Genomic DNA, 21,326 nt, shown 5'->3' with positions numbered 1-21,326 from the left:
CCAAACCTTGAAGCATGTACACATGTGGATGAAAATCTATTAAATGTTTAGTCACATATGCAAGGTATATTGATATATTTATATTAGACGAGGTTTTATCAATTTTACATTCGGATGCAAGTCATGGGCATGTCATTGGCATGTTTGTATGCACCACGAAACCGGTTGCACCCACCTTGAACAATTAGCCACCTGGTTTGAACAGATGTGTCATTTCGATCGCTCTTAAAATTCTAAGAACAAATATGCTCCTCTTTTTTATTCGGGGCCGCAAATTAGATCATTTCGAATTTCCATCCAAGCTTACAATCGCTCTGTTTCCATCCATCTGGAAGAGCGGCACAGGTGTGTTGTTCACTGGAGTAACAGTGCATTGCGTTAAGAGATTTATTTCAAAATTTCGACAGAACGTAGCACATGTTTCGATGAATTTTCAGAAATAGACATCTATAATGGAATTGCTAAAAAGAGACCACTCCTCAGTGATGGATGTGCATGCCAACTGACGCGTGGCACATGCCGCCGTTGTTGGTGGTGTCAAGGCCAAGCCTTTGTCCGCGATGGCAGCACATTACGCGGTGACAGTGGGACATGGGACATTCCGCCACAGCAGCTGGAGGCATGCTCATGGTGTCGACGCGGGGCGGGAGCAAGCCACAACGTGCGGCTAGGGCACGCTCAACACGGAGGGGGTGGGTGCGGGGCCAGCGGGCGACTGCGGAACACGTGTGCGGGGAGAGTGGAGGCAGCTCGCGATGCGGGCGAGCGACGCGCGCGTGAGCTCGATCGAGCGCGTGTTGAACGTGGATCGGTCGTGGCGTGCGGGAGTGCTGCAGCCTGGGGCATGGGGGCCTAGTATGACCGTTGTTGTTTTCGCCCTTTTTATATAAAATCTTTTGAGAAAACTTCAAGCCTCTTTTCGATAAAAACTAAGCAAACTTTGATTATCATCGGGAGAAAACTATTGGAGAGAGCAAGAGTGAACTATTGAGGAGAATAAAAGGAAGCCAATGATGAAATATTTTGGTGAATAAAAAAGTGGTAGAAGGATATGGCAAACACCGAGCATAAAACGAGCCACCTTTGGAGAGACGGATGGAGGGAACCAAAGGCAGCACATCGTGCCGAAGGTAATGTGGATGAAATGATGACAAACGAATAGGATTGGAGAAATGTGGTTAGAGCTAAAGAACCAAATAATGACTCCGACCCCCTATTAATAGTGTGGCGTCCTATACTCAAGAAAAACCGAAAAGAGGAGACTACCTTGTCGCGCTTCGCCTTCGAGCGCTCCTTCGAACTTCATCTCGAGCTCTTTCTCTCTCATTTTCACACCGTGACCCGACACCGTAAGAGGGCGAGAGAATTAACCGTGTCCCGCTTGACCTTGATGATGGCGTTAATGCTTCATTCAAGCCGGAACACCTTGGTTCATTGCATGCTCTAGGTCTTGGTCACCAACAGCTCAACTCATGAGCCTTGGAGGATTGTGACACCGACTTCGACCCAAACCTTCTCTCTTGACAACAAAAACCTTGAATCCAACAAATGGACTTCAAGCAAAACTGTTGGGGGGATAACCCCCGGTATGCCAAAGGCATGCCAAACCGGATGGTTTGAGCCATCGAGATACCGGTTTAATGTTCTTGCCGGAAGCCTAGTAGGAATCCGGGAGAGCAAGGCTAAGCCGGTATCCCCAAAGGGGTATGCCGGGACCCGGTATAAAAGATACCGGAAAGGAGAGCCTGTCGGCAGGACTGGTCAAAGATTCTCTTCAGAGCAAGAAGACAAGGATGAGCTAAGCCAAGTAACTTTATTCAGAGCCCTGGCGCCAAAGAGAGAGGTGACGGAGAAAGAAGCCGGGGGACGTCAGCTTCTATGATAAAAGAAGGCCCCGGTGTCATCTATGATTAAAGTAGCTTTGTACAGTAGCCAGTTAAAGTAGCTTTGTACAGTAACTCTGTAAAGTAGTTTGTCCAGTCAAAGATGCCATTAGGGTTTCTTGCAGTGTAAGCCACCCTCTCCCCTATATAAGGAGAGGGGGCAGCCCATCTTCACGGGCAAGTATGTACGCGTGTATGTAGGAAGGCGAGCACAGTAACTTGTGTGAATCTATGAACATGGTGATCTAGAGGGAGTTCTTCCTTGTGTCTTTCTTCTTCAACCTCTGGCCTTGGCCAAGTTCTTGAGGAAACCATCCGGAATCTCTTCCCACCTGATCGCAAACCCTCCCCCGAATCCTCTTGCGTCCATTCGGCCCCAATCTAAGCCATCCTATGGCATCTGCTCGTTCACCACGACGACAGTTGGCGCCCACCGTGGGGCATGAAGTGGCGCTTGATGGAGTTCACATTCGGGCGGGCGTTCTCGAGATCTCCGGCGAGCGTACGGTGTCCGCGTTGGTGCAGAGCATCTACGCCATGGACTTCATCAACGACAACGCGGGCTGCTTCGCCAACGGCGGCGTCTTCCCCAAGAATAGCCGCATCATCGAGTTCGGCAGCCATCGCGTCTACTTCGGCACCGTCCCCGTGCGCCAGCGCCTCTCACCGGTGCTGGTGGCACCGGACCCGCCAAGATGGCTCTGTGCTGGCCGCGCCGCCGGCAGCGTCGAGGTAATGATGACCGGTGTGGCTGGTGCAGGAAAGGAGGTTGCGGCTGAAGGTGCCGGTCGCGCGGTTTCGACCCGTGCGGCTAAGCCACCGCTGGAGCGCGGCGCAGGCGCAGCGGGAGCATCATCCGCGCCACCGGAGACACCGCTCCAGGCGGCGATGAACGTCCTCGCCACCCCCATCGCGCAGAACATCGATCCGGCAGCGGCTCAGGCGGAGCTGGAGGCGCAGCGCCAGAAGATGCTGGAGAGCGGCAAGGACATCGTCAGGGCGCAGCGCGAGCTGAACCTAACCGTACGTGAGTATAACGCTGCCCATGGCTTTGCTTCTGTTAGCGCGCATGCTGCTAGGATGCCGGAAAACCGGCTAAAAGCTCGCAACCTAGATCAAGATTTGCGCAAAGAGATTCTTACCGGCAAGAGCGCCTCTGCATCTGTTAGCATCGTGGAAAAGCCTAAGTATAGCAGCCCGGATAAAACTATAAAAGCTGCTAAGGCCGCTGTAGAGCTGTGCGAGTCGCTTTCCGGAGAGGCTTTGGTAAAGCAGCAAGAGCGTGTTAGAGAGCTGCTGGAAACCATTGAGCAGCAAAATGCTGAGCAGCTGGCTAAGCTGAACAAGGCAGCGGCCTCAAAATCCGCGCGTTCAACAAAGAATGCCGGTAGCAAATCCCATGGGCAGGCTTCGTCCCCCCATCCGGATAGAAGGAGAGAAAAAGAAGTGAATGCGCAGCAGATGACTGTGTACGATCCGGTTCTTGCCGGAAAGCAACAAGCCGGGCAACACGATGCCGGTAGAAAAAGCCAAGGGGCAGAGCGAGGCTACGCCAGAGGCTATGCCGGAAACAATCATGCCGGTAGATATGAGACCGGGCAAAACTATCGAGCTGCAAGGGCAGCGTACGAGGAGGAGGAAATAGATCCCCCAAGGTATCGGCAGGCAAGGGCCGCGGTACCGGAATGTCACGATGAAGCCGATTCCACGAGACCGGCAGCATACCGGAACCCATTGGGAGAACGCCTGGGAGAGAGATACTTACCGGAACGGGATGCGAGGCACCGTCTGGATAGAGTATACTTGTCAGAAATGATCGAGGAGGAAGGTCCTCCAGGTCCAAAGTGTTTTGGCCCAAGGATCATGAAAGAAAAACCACCAGTTCGCAACTTTATGTTGCCCCGTGACACAAAGACGTATGACGGCACCACGAAGCCGGAAGATTGGCTCGCGGATTACGTGACCGCGGTATACGTTGCCGGCGGTGGAGGAACCGTAGCAGGAGGAGGAAACCGGCGTTGGGCCGTGAGGATCATACCATCGTTTTTGGTTGGACCGGCAAGAATCTGGCTAAACAACTTGCCGGCAGGAAGCATAAATGGCTGGCTGGATTTTGAGGAGGCCTTTGTGAGCAATTTCAGCAGCACCTATCAGAGGCCAAACAGGCCGCAGCAACTTGCTCTGTGCGTGCAGCGCCCGAACGAAACAGACCGGGATTATCTAGCCCGGTGGAACACCACAAGGAACTCTGTGAGGGGGTGATCGAGGCACAAGCCATTGCTTGGTTTAGCGGTGGATGCGAGAAGAGGTTCACCGTTGTGGCAAAAGTTGCAGCGCAACATGCCGACAACGTTAGCGAGAGATGATACGTGTGGCGGATAGCTATGCGTTGGGAGACCCAACGCAACCGGCGGTGCAACCGGGCCGGAACAGCTGCGCCACGAACAACACCGGGACAACCGGAATAACAAAGAAGGGAAGATTTTCCGGATCGAAGGTACGGTCCGCAGCAAGTTGCTCTCTGTGCAGGAAAACTTTGAGGCCAGCGACGACAGAGGCAAAAAACCGGATCGCAGCCATGGGCGGGTCCTAAGAAACAATGGGTGGAAAAGAAACCCTGGGTCGGAAGAAGAAGCGGCAAGAACCCGCGAAATACACCATGGAAGCTGCCAAGGATCAACCTTGCCGGTGGCACACGCCGAATCCGGCACCTCCGTCAAACCATCTGACGAAGGATTGGACCTGGACCAAGTCCTTGAGGCAAAAAGGAACAGTGAAAGATGCGCGGCCACCGCAAGACATGCCGCGGCAGCAACAACAGCTACCGCCACCACCACCACTTACCGGGGCAAACGCCTTACCGGTGCAGCCAAACCGGCAGCAGTACCAGCAAGTTAACCGGGTGGAGCAAAATGATAACCAGCCACCTCCACCGGCACCTTTAGGCCGGAATGTTTACGAAGATCCGCATCTGTGCTGTGTTGTCTTTGTCACTGAGCCAACAGACCGGCAAAGTGTACACCGGCGCTCCATGGAGGTCAATGCTGTGATGCCGGCAGTTCCCAAGTACATGATGTGGTCCAATCAGGAAATTACCTGGTCATCCAAGGATCACCCAAAGATCATGCCGAATCCGGGTGGGTATGCTCTTGTTGTGGACCCGATCATGAAAGGGCCGCAAACTCGAGTGAAGTTCAGCAAGGTGCTGATAGACAATGGCAGTAGCATCAACATCATGTACAAGCACACCATGCAAACGCTGGGCATAACAGAAAACATGCTTCAGCCAACGCCAAGGCACAACGTTCCATGGGATCGTCCCTGGCTTGTCCTGTGCCCCCATAGGAAAAGTTCGGGTGGACGTGGCATTTGGAGGACGTGACAATTGCCGGGTGGAAAAACTGGAGTTTGAGGTGGTGGATCTGGACAGTCCCTACCATGCATTGCTGGGGAGACCGGCGTTGGCTGCTTTCATGGCCACCACTCATACGGCTTACCTCAAGATGAAGATGCCGGCACCTCGTGGGCCATTGAGCGTGGTGGGAAACTATAAGATCTCACTGAAATCGCATCTGCCGGATCAAACCTAGCGAGAATCGCTGGTGATCGCGGAGGAAAAGAAAAGAATGCAGACACTGTTGCGCTGGCTCAATCCTCACACATGAGTTTGGCGGCAATGAGTTAAAACATGGGCACACCTGCATTCAAGCCAACCAATGAAACAAAGAACATTGTCTTTGGATCCAGAAACACCCGGAGCGCACCGTTCGTATCGGCGCCGGCCTTGATCAAGCATAGGAAAGCGCGCTCGTCGGCTTCCTCCGTGAGAATCGGAATATCTTTGCCTGGTCAACCGATGATTTGGTAGGTGTTCCGAGGGAGCTGGCTGAGCACTCTCTAAACGTCCGGAAAGATGCCAAGCCGGTGCGGCAACCAGCTGCGTCGGTTCGCTGAAGGCAGAAGAAAGATCATAGGAGAAGAAGTAACCAAGCTGCTTGTTGCCGGATTCATTGTGGAGGTCACGCACACGAGTGGCTGGCCAATCCGGTAATGGTTGAAAAGAAGAAAGATGAGAACCTGGAGGCAAAAGCTCCGAAGGTGTGGCGCATGTGCATCGACTACACCAACCTGAACAAGGCTTGCCCAAGAGATCCTTTTCCTTTGCCACGAATCGATCAAGTGATTGATTCAAGCTGCTGGGTGTGAGTTGTTGTCCTTCCTGGATGCCTATTCCGGTTTCCACCAAATTCCCTTAAAAAGGAAGATCAAATAAAAACTGCGTTCATTACCCCGCACGGGGCTTATTGCTATGTCACTATGCCTTTTGGGTTGCTGCAACGCTGGTGCATCGTACCAGTATTTGTATGCAAAAATGCTTGTTTGATCAAATTGGAAAAAATGTGCAAGTCTATGTGGATGACATCGTGATAAAAACTAAGGTAAAAAACACTTTAATCGATGACATCCGGCAAACATTCGATAACCTAAGGCGGTTCCGGATGAAACTCAATCCGGCAAAATGTACCTTTGGTGTCCCCGCCGGCAAGCTGCTCGGTTTCCTGGTTTCAAGCCGGGGCATAGAGGTTAATCCGGTAAAGATCCGGGCGATAGAAAGAATGGCTATCCCTCGAGAGTTAAAAGATGTGCAAAAGTTTACCGGAAGCTTGGCATCGCTGAGCCGGTTTGTAAGCAGGTTGGGAGAAAAAGCTCTGCCACTCTATGCTCTCATGAAGAAATCTGACACGTTCATCTGGACCCCTCAGGCGGACGCAGCGTTTAAGGAGCTAAAAACGATGCTAGCCACAGCACCCATACTGGCTTCACCTCTAGAAAGGGAGCCTATGCTGTTATACATAGCAGCAACAAACCGGGTTGTGAGTGTAGTGGTTGTGGTTGAAAGAGAAGAGGAAGAAAAAACCGTCCAGAGGCCGGTATACTACTTGAGCGAGGTGCTCTCCCTCTCAAAACAAAACTACCCTCACTTCCAGAAAATGACTTATGGCGTGTACATGGCCGCCACAAAACTCAAGCACTACTTTGAGGAGCACCCCATGAAGGTGGTGAGTGAAGCACCAATTTCCGACATCATGTGCAACAAAGATGCCAGCGGCCGGATTGCAAAATGGGCGATCCAGATATCACCGTACGTGCCGGTATATGAAAGAAGAGATGCCATAAAATCACAGGCTTTGGCTGATTTCCTTGTTGATTGGGCGGAGATGCAATACAAACCGCCGGATCGGAGGATAGAATCTTGGAAGATGCACTTTGATGGATCTAAGCTCAAGGAAGGTCTAGGTGCCGGTGTGGTGCTTACTTCACCAAAAGGAGACCACCTCCGGTATGTTTTGCAAGTACATTTCAGGGCATCGAACAATGTCGCTGAATATGAAGCTTTGATCCATGGGCTTAAGGTCGCAAAAGAAATCGGTGCACACCGGATCATTTGCTATGGCGATTCAGACCTTGTGGTACAGCAGTGCTCAGGAGATTGGGATGCAAAAGACGCCAACATGGCCTCGTACCGGTTTCACGTGCAAAAGATTGCCGGATTCTTGAAGGATGTGAGTTTCACCATGTGCCGCGAGCAGAAAATGACGCCGCGGATGCTGTGTCCAAGGTGGGCTCCTCTTGGCAAGAAATTCCTCCCGGAAGAGCTGTGGCTCCCCTAAGCGTGCCCGCGATCAAGCCGAGCCCGGAATCGAATCAATTTTTGTACCGAGTCACACGTAGTACCCATGGATATCGATGAAGGGAACCCGGGGACTGCTCCGGCAAGCTCGGGGACTGCTCCGGTAGGCTCGGGGACTGCTGTACCCATACCGGAAGAAACGATGCTGGTAGATAGCATGGAGATAGATGCACCGGTGTTTTTGGTTCGAGAAATACCATCATGGGTTAAACCTATTAAGGAATTCCTGATCAGCGGCACCTTGCCGGCTGACGAAAATGAATCAAGGAGGATACAAAGAAGGTCCAAAGCTTACACATTCATCAATGGTGAGGTGTACAAGAGAAGCGTTACCGGTGTCCTTCAAAGATGTGTGGAACCGGAGGAAGGAAAAGAAATGCTTGAGGAAATTCACCAAGGAGAATGTGGGCATCATGCTTCATCAAGGGCTTTGGTAGCAAAAGTATTCCGGCATGGGTTCTATTGGCCCACTGCTTTGGAGGACGCTGAGGATTTGGTAAGAAAATGCAACGGCTGCCAGAGGTACGCCAAGCAAAACCATACCCCAGCATCTGGTTTAAAGACAATACCGCTAACATGGCCATTCGCTGTTTGGTGCCTTGACATGGTTGGACCATTCAAAGCGCAAGAAGCAGCATGACTCACATCTTGGTCATGGTGGATTAGTTCACCAAGTTGCTGGAAGTAAAACCTATCGCTATGTGTGATGGTCATACAGTTGTGATATTCTTGAAAGATGTAATTTTGAGTTATGGATACCCGCACGACATCATCAGCGATAACGGAACCAACTTTGCTCAAGGTGAGTTCAAAAGGTTCTGTGAAGAAAAGAACATCCGGTTGGATTTGTGCTCGGTGGCACATCCACGGGGCAATGGCCAAGTAGAAAGAATGAATGCCTTGGTGCTTTCGGTATCAAGCCTAGACTCAGTGATGCGGTGGAAAAGTCACCGGGATGTGGGCTCGATGAGCTACCATCGATCTTGTGGAGTATAAGAACAACTCCAAACCGGTCTACCGGATACACTCCCTTCTTCATGGTTTATGGAGCAGAAGCGGTGATACCAACCGATATCATCCATGATTCACCAAGGGTACAGCTCTATACTGAGCAAGAGGTCAAAGAGGCCAGAGAAAACGATGTGGACTTGCTAGAAGAAGCAAGAGAGCTGGCTTTGGCAAGAACAGCCATTTACCGACAAAACCTAAGACGCTATCATAACCGGAAGGTTAACCCAAGAGTTTTCCGGGAAGGAGATCTTGTACTTCGCACGGTGCAGCGCCTTTGAAGGCCGGCATAAGCTTTTGCCACCGTGGGAAGGTCCCTTCATTGTAAGCAAGGTGCTTCACAATGATGCATACTACTTGATAGATGCACAGGGAATGGAAGAAAGGAAAGGCGGACAGGTCCGGCGAGGAGAGCAAGCGTCCATGGAACGTAGCTCTGTTGCGTCCTTTCTACTCTTGAAGTGGTGGTGTAAGAAGTTCCTTTTTGTACCTTATATGCTATGAATAAAAGATGCCGGAACCTTGAGTGAATCTCGGGGACTACCCCAACTTAAGTTGCATGTAACTTGTCTATTTTTTCAGTTTACCGGTTGCTTATTGAATGTTTTTTCTTTCCGGTTTAGTAGTGTGCTAAATCCTACCGGAGTCTTCGACTACTGCTGCTGTCCGCAAACCGGCTTCATGGCAAGCAAGATAAACCGGTAGGGGATAAGCACATGAAGCTGCGAAAAGGGAGAGCAGGAAAGAACAATCTGAAAAATTTAATTAACCCCGGTTAAACCGGTTTTTGCAAAATTTCAAAGTTATTTCTAAGTTCAAGAAGATGCTTGTTTGGTGAAAGAACCTTGTGCTCATACGCCAAAGAACGCCCCGAGAAGGCAGGCGAGCCAAGGCAAAAGAACCAAGTATGCATCAAATTGGATGCGGAAGCAATTGAGAAATCTTTGCAGTGCAGGATAAAAGCGGAACCAAAAGCAAAATATGCTAAGGCAAACTCATAAGTACTTAGCTACCGGTATAACTTACCGGCAGGAAATGTTGTAGCACAACCACAGGCAAACTTAAGTTTTACATCATAAGCCCCGGCATTCCGGGGCAGAATTTAACAGATATTGTCTTAAAGCAACAGGACCAACAGATATAATGAGCAAACACTTCAAAGGAAATCATCATGCAGCAGGGGCTTCCGGAGGAGCATCGCCGGCACCAGCATCGCCCAGGACCTCTTCTTCGGCTTCACCCTCCTCCTCGTCGAGATAATCCGTGTCGCCTGGCGGGGGAGGGATGAAGGTGCGCTTGTCGGCATACTCCGCGATGCGGTCCGCGCGATCCTGCCGCTTGGCGGAGAGGAGCGGGTCCAGATCCGTTCTGCGCCTTCGCGCACGCCGATGGGCGTCGATTGAGCTCCGGGTACCGGGAGCAGGCGACGCGGAGGGCGGAGTCCGCTCCGGCGCGGGCAGCGAGAGCACCGCCACTCGCGGATCCTCCTGCCGGCACCTTTCAGACGGTCGTTGATGAGGGAGAAGGTGTCCGGCACCTCCTCGCCGAGCCATAAAGTCCTGTATAGCTGGGTAGCTACATCAGGGATGTCCGAAAGATTGCGGTCTATGCAGCGCATATGGGACACCCGCGCGTTAAGCGCGACCAGATGGTCCTTGGGCGTCCATGGCACGGTAAGATCCGCTCGGCCTTTGTCCCTGCGCTGCGCGTCGACCTTCTTGACGGCATACCTCTGCGAGTCCGGAAAGAGGCCTGTGCAAAGAAAGAAAAAGCTTAAGGAAAAGAGTCCGGAAGAAAAAGAGACCGGAAGAAAAAGAGACCGGAAGAAAAAGAGACCGGAGAGAAAAGAATCCGGAAGAAGAGAGACCGGACGGAAAGATAGCGGAAACAAAAATGGGGTCGAAGGAAAAAAGGCTCGTATGCAGTAGTCAAAGTGTAAAAGAAAACAACTTACGGAGGGCAAGTGTGTCGGTCTGCAGGATCAGCTGATCGCACTCCTTGTGCCCCTCCTCCAGCCGCGCGGCCTTCTCCTCGGCACCCTTCCGGGCCTTGGCCATCTCCTCCAGCTCTGCCCGCAACACCACAGTGGCATTGCAGGCATTCTCCAGAGCCTCGTCCAACTTGGCCGCTGCGGTCACTTCAGCGGCCTTGAGGGCCTTGGCGTGGTCAAGCCCCAGCTGAATCAGCTGAGACTTGAGCTCCTGGTAGCTGGTCTTGAGGGCGTTCAGCTCCTCCTGGTGCTGCCGGCTGAGCTCATCCTTCTCCCCTATGCTTAGGAAAAATGAGTGTTAGCAAGGTTACACTAGTAAAACTGAAAAGAAACCAAGTTCAAAGGAGAAAGGAAAAAATAGTACGTTGGGCCGTGGCGAGCTGCTCCTTGAGAGCATCGATGGAAGCTTCCGGGATCACTGTTGAACAGAAATTGTAAGTGTCACAAGGAAAAAAGGTTTCCGGTAGCAAAGATGCCGGTAGAATAAAAAACTCACCTTGGCACTTGTCGTGTGCCTCAGCGAGCTCCCGGTGCTCCCATAAAAGCTCCTCGAAGAGGGCCTTCCGAGTGTCAGCGGTGACCTGTTCAAGAAAAAGAAGAAATGAGTTAAGTTTTGCGCTAAGAACAAAGTTCTTAACTCGAAACTCGGGGACTGGCAGTGCCGGTCTTGCGCGTTTTTAAGATAAAGTTTTGCGCTAAGAACAAAGTTCTTAACCCGAAACTCGGGGACTGGCAGTGCCGGTTTTGCGCATTTCTAAGGTAAATTATGTGTTAAGGAGAAGATGTTTAACCCGAAACTCGGGGACTGGCAGTGCCGGTTTCACGCTAAAAACTTAAGTTAAGTTTTGCGCTAAGAGCTGCGCTCTCACCACAAAACTCGGGGACTGGGAAGATAGACAAGAGAGAAACCGGCATGAAACTAAGGAAAAGATAAAGCAGAACCGGAAACAAAGAAACCGGCAAAGGTTGAAAGTTAATAGAACATACCGTCAGATTGTTCGTGGAATCGTACCACGCGCTGTCAAGCTCTTTTACGGCAGCCCGGAGCCGCATGAAGTGCTCCTCAGAACACCGATCCCCGACAGGATCAGGTGCCGGCAGCCGATCCTTGCCCATGCCGCGGGTCGCCGGAGTGATGTCCGCGGCGTTCCACTTTTGGGCATACGGCAGGAGGTGCCCCAGGTCCCGGCCTTGGCGCTGGAACTCCGTAATGCGGCCGAGGAGGCCGGTGGCCTTCATGCTGGCGCTTTTGGCAGCCTTGGAGACGTGCAGCACCAAGGGCTGCTGGCCGCCCGAAGGGGCGCTGGAGGCCATCGCCTTCCCCTTGATGAGCTTGGAGGGCTTGGGCGGCGGCGCGGTAGAAGAGGCCCCGGAAGTCTTAGCCGGCGGCGCGCCAGGAGCGGCCTTGGAGGGCTGGGCGCGAGGAGCCTCAGGCGGAGGCATGAGGATGGTGCGTGGAGAAGGGGGAGCGCTAGGAGCGTCACCCGTCTTGGAGCCTTCCGGCGCGGAAGATTCCGGCGCGGAAGTTGTCTTTTCGAGGACGGGAGGAGCAAAAGGCTCCGCCCGCCCGGCAGCTTCTTCTTCTCCGGCGCCGGTGTTGCTGGCGCCGGTGTCTTGGTGTTCCGGGAGGAAGGAAAGATCCTCCTCCGTGCGGTGATCTGACAGTGAAGGGGCCGCACGCCCCGAATTTGTTGTGCCCCCCGAAAGGGAGGCAGAGGTGTTGCCGGCACCAGATGGTGCCGGGCTTGAACGAGGAGGAGGGGTTGAGGTCCTTGCGGATCCCTCAGAGCCCGATGGCCTTGGGCCAAGCTTGAGAGCGGGGCTGAGCAAAAGCAAAAAGACAAGCGGTTGAGAAGAAGCAACCGGAAAAAGAACGTAGCAAACAACGAGGCACGCCGGAAAATGAAATTACCCGGACGCGGTTGGCAGCGCTTTGCGCCCGGCGCGGGGCACGCCCACTTCTGTCTCGCCCACGCGCTCCGTCGGGACGCGCGTGGGGGGAGGAGCATCGCTGGAGCCGGCGGTAGATGCCGGCTGCTTGTTCTTATGGCCCTGGGCCATGAGTTTGTCCACAAACTCAGTGCCGGCCTCGGCGCGCAGGGGCGGCACGCGCTCGTGGATCTGTGAGTTGGATATGGCTAAGAAGCAATTCGCAAGAAAGCGATAATGGCAAAGTATAAGAAGCCGGAAAAGAAAATACCTCGAGCACAACCAGCTCCTCCGGATTTCCGGTGGGCTCCGGCGGGTCCCGGCCAAGGCGCGCAGCCGGAGTCTTCCCCATCTTCAGATCCTTCCAAAAGATGTAGGGATCCGGGTCGAAGGAGTCAAAGGCACGCTTAGGAGAGGTCCTCGCGGCTCTGCCTGGATAGAGGGGAAGCGGTCCCTGGCCTGAAACAAGGTAAAAAAGATGGTTAGCAAAAGCAGAAACTTACCGGCAAATACAACCCCAAATTGCGCAATCTCTTACTTCTTGGGTCGGACGGTTAGAGAAACTGAGGGGAAGGAGGCCCCATTCCCACGCAAAAGGCATAGCAGTTTGACAAATCTGCTTGGCCTTGAGAACAACGTCTTTTTTGCTGAGAGCGCGGCCTGTGATCTTGGTAGGATCGCACAGGCCATACATCTCGCTCATCCTATGTGCGCGGCGCTTCAGAGGAAGCACCCGGCGCGATATGAAAGTCCGGATGATATCGTCAGAACAGATGTTGGTCTCCTTCTTCAGAGAGGCCAAGAAACGCACTACCCGGTTGGTTTCGGCGTGTTCCGTCCTTGGGTTGTAGCTCCAGTTGGTTCTACTGGGGGGCCCCGCTTGATATGGAGGAAGATTGATGCGATCAGCGCGGCCGGTGTTCTTCACGTAAAAGAAAGTTCCTTGCCAGGTGCGGCAAGACTCGAGGCCGGAAAGCTTAAGAAAAGTGCTCCCTTGGCGGGAGCCGACGATGCAGGAGCCGCACTGCACGGGCGGCTTGGGCTTGGGGATCTCCTTGCCCTGGACGGAGTTGATCCGCAGGTTGAAGAAACGGGCAAACGTCTCACGAGTGGGACGAATGCCGATGTAAGCCTCCATGAAGGTAGCATAACAAGAAAGATAGAAAAGGGCGTTGCCAGGAAGGTGGTGAGGTTGGAGATCGTAGAAATCCAGGAAATCCCGGAAAAAAGTAGAGGCAGGAAGGCCGAAGCCGCGCTCAAAGTGAGCGAGAAAAACAACATCCTCGTCGTCTTCCGGATCCGGTTCGATCTCGTTATCCGGAATCCGGCAGGCAACTCCTTCCGGAATCCTCCGAGACCGGTACAGCCAATCGATCTCAAACTCAGTAACGTAGGAGCCCATCCAGGCTCCGCGGGAGGTTGGGGAAGGCTCCTCGCCGGAAGATTGGCTGGAGCTGCTAGAGGCTTGACCAGAGCCACTGGCCTCTTGGCTACCGGAAGCTTGGCTAAAGCTACCGGATTCTAGGTGGCCGCCGGAATCTTGGGGGTCACCGGATTCCTGCTGGATGCCGGAATCGGTTTCCATTGGATCTGAGGCCGTAGATTCACCGGGAGAAGGTCTACGGCGCTTGAGAGAAAGAGAAGAAGAGGATGCAGAGGAAGATCCCTCGTCAGACATCGCAAGGATGGGCGGAGAAACAGGAATCCCAAACTTCAACCCCGTGTGAAGATCTACGAGTAAGAAGAAAACCAAAGAAAAGGAGCAAATAAGAACACCAAAGGCTCAAGATCTGGAAAGCAAGCGAACGGCGAGTAAAGCGAAATTGATACCAACCTTGAGCGGCGCGGACGCTGAGGGGAGTGTTTGCTGGCGGTGGAGCGGCTCTGCGGTCGCCGGCGAGCTCCGTCGATGGCGAAACGGAAAAGCTCGCGAAGAAGCACAAATGCGGCGGACGCGAGGAAGGTGCTGCCAAAGAACTCCGCACGGCGAAGTTCGGCGGAGGGGCAGCGTAAGTTCGCCGGGCACCGGAGCTTGAACGGGCGACGGCGGACGGAGAGCGGCGGAGGCGCAGAGGCGTGGAGCTCTGTGCGCGAAGGAGGAGAATGCGAAGAAGATGAAGGGGAACGGGCAGTTGTGCTTATATAAGAGAGAGAAAGTGGGCAGCGAACCGCTGGGCCGCGGCGGTTCGCCTCGCGGCCCGCGACGGTTCGCACCTTGGGCCGCCACGTGGCGAACGGATACACGCGCGAAAACGGAGGCCACACGGAGGCGCACGCGGGATCCCGCAGCGGTAGAGGGATCCGCTGCGGTGCTTTACATGCGTGCGCGGGAGTCGCAACGATGGGACCGCGGACCTTTGGCGCGTCGATTCTGAGTGCGCATGTCACTGACAGGCGCGGGGCCCGATATATTCTCGACTTCGCCGAGGAAGGAGCAAAGACACGTGGTGCCGGAAAAAAGAGATGCCGGAGCGAGCCTTGCAAAGAGAAGAAAAGGAACAAGGGTAAAGGTGCCGGAACTAAGCTCAAGAGATGAGTGACTAAACGGTATCTTAGAAAGATGAAAACCTGGCATGGTCTGTAGGATAGAATCCTCCAGGCTATACCAGCTTCGGGGACTAATGTTGGGATAACCCCGGTATGCCAAAGGCATGCCAAACCGGATGGTTTGAGCCATCGAGATACCGGTTTAATGTTCTTGCCGGAAGCCTAGTAGGAATCCGGGAGAGCAAGGCTAAGCCGGTATCCCCAAAGGGGTATGCCGGGACCCGGTATAAAAGATACCGGAAAGGAGAGCCTGTCGGCAGGACTGGTCAAAGATTCTCTTCAGAGCAAGAAGACAAGGATGAGCTAAGCCAAGTAACTTTATTCGAGCCACGGCGCCAAAGAGAGAGGTGACGGAGAAAGAAGCCGGGGACGTCGGCTTCTATGATAAAAGAAGGCCCCGGTGTCATCTATGATTAAAGTAGCTTTGTACGGTAGCGATTAAAGTAGCTTTGTACGGTAACTCTGTAAAGTAGTTTGTCCGATCAAAGATGCCATTAGGGTTTCTTGCAGTGTAAGCCACCCTCTCCCCTATATAAGCAGAGGGGGCAGCCCATCTACACGGGCAAGTATGTACGCGTGTATGTAGGAAGGCGAGCACAGAACTTGTGTGAATCTATGAACATGGTGATCTAGAGGGAGTTCTTCCTTGTGTCTTTCTTCTTCAACCTCTGGCCTTGGCCAAGTTCTTGAGGAAACCATCCGGAATCTCTTCCCACCTGATCGCAAACCCTCCCCCGAATCCTCTTGCGTCCATTCGGCCCCAATCTAAGCCATCCTATGGCATCTGCTCGTTCACCACGACGACAAAAACCTACGGATTATTCCTTCAAACAAAAACTCAATGGAAATATTAGTCCATAGAAATTGTCATCAAATACCAAAAACAAACATAGGGGCAAAGTGCACTTTCAATGGCCTTCTCGGGGGCCACCACTTCAAGTGTGATGTGCCTATTCGGAAAGGCGGACACGGGTTGGTTGTGGCATCGCCGCTTGGCCCATGTCAACATGACAACTTTACAAAGCCTTCACAAGGGGAACCATATTGTGGGACTAAAGGACAAGGTTTCTTTTGACAAAGATCATGTTTGCAAAGCTTGCGTTGAAGGCAAAATGCATGGCTCTCCGCATCCAAGCAATACTATTATCTCTTCCGAGAGGATCTGGTCCTACCACTCATGCAAGTATCGGTGCGAAGAAACATTGCTTGGAGATTGTTGATGACTATTCAAGATATACTTGGGTTTATTTCCTCGAGAGGAAACATGAGACTCAACAAATCTTCATCGTCTTTGCCACCAAGGTGGAACGTAAACACAATGTTCCTACATTGGCAATAAGAAGTGACAACGGCTCTGAGTTCAAGAACTACACACTCAATGATTTTCTTAGTGATGAGGGGATAAGACATCAATATTCCGCTGCATACACCCCTCAACAAAATGGTGTTGCAGAGAGGAAAAACCATACTCTTATGGATATGGCAAGGTCTATGATGGCGGAGTACAAATCCCGCTACAACTTTTGGGCCGAAGCCATCTCCACCGCATGTAGTTCTTCAAACCGGCTGTATCTCCGTAAGGGCTTGAACAAGACTCCATATGAGATTCTCACCGGGAACAAGCATAATAGCTCCTACTTCAAGGTATTCGGGTGTAAGTGTTTCTATAAAATCAAAGGGGTTCGTTTGTCAAAATTTGAAGTTAAATCTTTGGAGGGTATATTTGTTGGACACTTATAGAGTCTTTGACAAAGCCTTCAGGCTAATCATTGAATCTTGTAGTGTGGAGTTCGTAGAATATGATGGCTCCCAAGTGGGTGATGACCCACAAGTATAGGGGATCGCAACAGTCTTCGAGGGAAGTAAAACCCAATTTATTGATTCGACACAAGGGGAGACAAAGAACACTTGGAAGCCTTAACAGCGGAGTTGTCAATTCAGCTGCACCTGGAAATAGACTTGCTCGCAAGAGTTTATCAGTAGTAACAGTTTTATAGCAGTAGCAGTAGTGAAATAACAGCAGCAGAGTAACAAAGACAGCAGTAGTGATTTTAGTAAACAGCGGGATTAAAATACTGTAGGCACGGGGACGGATGACGGGCGTTGCATGGATGAGAGAAACTCATGTAACAATCATAGCAGGGCATTTGCAGATAATAATAAAACGGTGTCCTAGTACAAAGCAATCAATAGGCATGTGTTCCATATATAGTCGTGCGTGCTCGCAATGAGAAACTTGCACAACATCTTTTGTCCTACCAGCCGGTGGCAGCCGGGCCTCAAGGGAAACTACTGGATATTAAGGTACTCCTTTTAATAGAGTACCGGAGCAAAGCATTAACACTCCGTGAACACATGTGATACTCACATCGCTACCATTCCCTCCGGTTGTCCCGATTTCTGTCACTTCGGGGCCATCGGTTCCGGATAGCGACATGTGTATACAACTTATAGGTAAGACCATAAACAATGAATATCATGATGAAACAATAACATGTTCAGATCTGAGATCATGGCACTCGGGCCCTAGTGACAAGCATTAAGCATAACAAGTTGCAACAATATCATCAAAGTACCAATTACGGACACTAGGCACTATGCCCTAACAATCTTATGCTATTACATGACCAATCTCATCCAATCCCTACCATCCCCTTCAGCCTACAGCGGGGGAATTACTCACACATGGATGGGGGAAACATGGCTGGTTGATGTAGAGGCGTTGGCGGTGATGGCGGCGATGATCTCCTCCAATTCCCCGTCCCGGCGGAGTGCCAGAACGGAGACTTCTGGCTCCCGCGACGGAGTTTCGCGATGTGGCGGCGTTCTGGAGGGTTTCTGGCGACTTCGACTTCTCTCCGTGCGTTTTTAGGTCGAGGCCGATAAATAGTCCGAAGGAGGGCGTCGGAGGCCGGCCGAGGGGGCCACACCACAGGGCCGCGCGGGCCCCCCTGGGCCGCACCGCCCTATGGTGTGGGGCCCTCGGGCCTCCACCTTAATTGTCCTTCTGGCTCCGTCATTATTCTGGGAAAATAGGGCCTTCTGCATAAATTCCGAGGATTTTCCCGAAAGTTGGATTTCTGCACAAAAACGAGACACCAGAACAGTTCTGCTGAAAACAGCGTTAGTCCGTGTTAGTTGCATCCAAAATACACAAATTAGAGGCAAAACAATAGCAAAAGTGTTCGGGAAAGTAGATACGTTTTGGACGTATCAACTCCCCCCAAGCTTAGCTTATTGCTTGTCCTCAAGCAATTCAGTTAACAACTGAGCGATAAAAGAACTTTCACGAACACATTTGCTCATATGATGTATATATTCTCATGCTATGGCTAATACTTAAGCAGTTCATAATGAGACACATGCAAATGAGATCATCTAACAGCTATGTCAATCATGGAGAGGTACCAACAATTAATAATAAGCATCATGAATCATGTATATAAGCAGGATTGTAATGTTCATAAGAGAGTATGATAAAGTGGTATCTCGCTTGCCTGTATTTGATTGGCAAAACATAAATGCCCGGGCACCTCTGGAGTTCATAGAAAGACTAGAAGTAGTGATTGTCAAAGATAAAAGCATCAAAGTTATACCACAATCAATCATATTTCGAGACAAGCATATTACACTAAGAATGACAGTTGTGCTCTCAAGATAGTGCTCAAAGAAATAATGGAGACACAACATAAAAGTAAAAGATTGACCCTTCGCAGAGGGAAGCAGGGATTAACATGCGGTAGGGCTTTTCATTTTTATAAAGACAGGAGTAAAATTATTTTGAGAGGTGTTTGTTGTTGTCAACGAATGGTAATGGGTACACTAACTACCTCGCAAACCGGACTTTCAAGAGCGGCTCCCATGAATTATTGCATATTTATTTGGCACTCCTTCCAACCTTTCTTTCACAAACCATGGCTAACCGAATCCTCGGGTGCCTGCCAACAATCTCATACCATGAAGGAGTGCCCTTTTATTTTATTTTTATTATGATGATGACACTCCCCCCCAACCTTTGCTTACACAAGCCATGGCTAACCGAATCCTTCGGGTGCCGTCCAACAATCACAAACCATGGAGGAGTGTCTATTTAAGTTAATTAATTTGGGACTGGGAATCCCATTGCCAGCTCTTTTTGCAAAATTATTGGATAAGCGGATGTGCCACTAGTCCATATGAGAGTCCGTCAAAAGTAAATGACAATGTTGAAAGCTAAACACCACATACTTCCTCATGAGCTATGAAACATAAACACAAATTGAGAAGCATTTTGAAGGTTTTAAAGGTAGCGCATGAGAATTTACTTGGAATGGTTTGAAATGCCATGCATAGGTATTTATGGTGGACACTCTGGAATAACTTGGTTTTCATGTGTTTGGGAGCACAAGCAGCGTTCCCGCTCAGTACAAGTGAAGGCTAGCAATAGACTAGGGAGCGACAAATCAAGAGAGCAGTAACTATCATAATCATGCTTGCGGCAAAATAAATTAACGGAGGCATAAAAGTGATACAAGAACTCTGAAGCAATATAGATCATCGTGAAGGAGATATGCCCTAGAGGCAATAATAAATTGGTTATTATTTATATCTTTATGTTTATGATAAATGTTTATATATCATGCTAGAATTGTATTAACCGAAACATTAGTACATGTGTGATATGTAGACAAACAAGAAGTCCGTAGTATGCCTCTTAAACTAGCTTGTTGATTAATGGATGATTAGTTTCATAATCATGAACATTGGATGTTATTAATAACAAGGTTATGTCATTGTGTGAATGATATAATGGACACACCCAATTAAGCGTAGCATAAGATCTCGTCATTAAGTTATTTGCTATAAGCTTTCGATACATAGTTACCTAGTCCTTATGACCATGAGATCATGTAAATCACTTATACCGGAAAGGTACTTTGATTACACCAAACACCACTGCGTAAATGGGTGGCTATAAAGGTGGGATTAAGTATCCGGAAAGTATGAGTTGAGGCATATGGATCAACAGTGGGATTTGTCCATCCCGATGACGGATAGATATACTCTGGGCCCTCTCGGTGGAATGTCGTCTAATGTCTTGCAAGCATATGAATGAGTTCATAAGAGACCACATACCACGGTACGAGTAAAGAGTACTTGTCAGGAGACGAGGTTGAACAAGGTATAGAGTGATACCGAAGATCAAACCTCGGACAAGTAAAATATCGCGAGACAAAGGGAATTGGTAATATATGTGTATGGTTCATTCGATCACTAAAGTCATCGTTGAATATGTGGGAGCCATTATGGATCTCCAGATCCCGCTATTGGTTATTGGTCGGAGTGAGTACTCAACCATGTCCGCATAGTTCTCGAACCGTAGGGTGACACACTTAAAGTTGGATGTTGAAATGGTAGCACTTGAATTATGGAATGGAGTTCGAATATTTGTTCGGAGTCCCGGATGAGATCCCGGACATCACGAGGAGTTCCGGAATAGTCCGGAGAATAAGATTCATATATAGGATGTCATTTTATGTGAAATAAAATGTCGCGGAAGGTTCTATGGAAGGTTCTAGAAGGTTCTAGAAAAGTCCGGAAGAAACCACCAAGGAAGGGACTCCACCTCCATGGCCGGCCAGCCCTAGTGGGGGTGGAGTCCCAAGTGGACTCCACCATAGGGGGCCGGCCACCCCCCACATGGGAGGTGGGAATCCCACCTTTGGGTGGGAGTCCTAGTTGGGCTAGGTTTGCCCCCTCCTATGGAAGGTTTTGGTTTCGGGTCTTATTCGAAGACTTGGACACCAACACTTGGGATCCACCTATATAATGAGGGGCCAAGGGAGGGGGCCGGCCACCCCAAGACCATAGCTTGGCCGCCCCCCTTGAGTGGCCGGCCACCCCCTCCCAAACCCTAGCTTTGCTCCTCCACTTCATATTTCCCGCGTAGCTTAGCGAAGCTCCGCCGGACTTCTACACCGCCACCGACACCACGCCGTCGTGCTGTCGGATTCAAGAGGAGCTACTACTTCCGCTGCCCGCTGGAACGGGGAGGTGGACGTCGTCTTCATCAACAACCGAACGTGTGACCGAGTACGGAGGTGCTGCCCGTTCGTGGCGCCGGAACCGATCGTGATCAAGATCTTCTACGCGCTTTTGCAAGCGGCAAGTGATCGTCTACCGCAGCAACAAGAGCCTCATCTTGTAGGCTTTGGAATCTCTTCAAGGGTGAGACTCGATACCCTCTCGTTGCTACCGTCTTCTAGATTGCATCTTGGCTTGGATTGCGTGTTCGCCG

General features: G+C 51.0%; 1 protein-coding gene across 1 annotated transcript; it reads right to left on the bottom strand.

The window, feature by feature from the left end:
• Positions 1-280: 280 nt before the first annotated feature.
• Positions 281-12,582, bottom strand: LOC139835706 (uncharacterized). Its single transcript, XM_071825570.1, has 7 exons — positions 12,506-12,582; positions 11,561-12,395; positions 11,070-11,154; positions 10,938-10,991; positions 10,538-10,849; positions 10,273-10,335; positions 281-357 (listed from the first exon to the last, which is right to left on the bottom strand). Exons 1-7 carry the CDS (start codon positions 12,580-12,582, stop codon positions 281-283), a joined length of 1,503 nt encoding a protein of 500 aa, XP_071681671.1.
• Positions 12,583-21,326: the final 8,744 nt, after the last annotated feature.

This window comes from Lolium perenne, chromosome 2 (genome assembly GCF_019359855.2).
Source record: "Lolium perenne isolate Kyuss_39 chromosome 2, Kyuss_2.0, whole genome shotgun sequence".
Lineage (NCBI taxonomy): Eukaryota > Viridiplantae > Streptophyta > Magnoliopsida > Poales > Poaceae > Lolium > Lolium perenne.
This window is presented reverse-complemented; position numbering and strand designations above follow the sequence as displayed.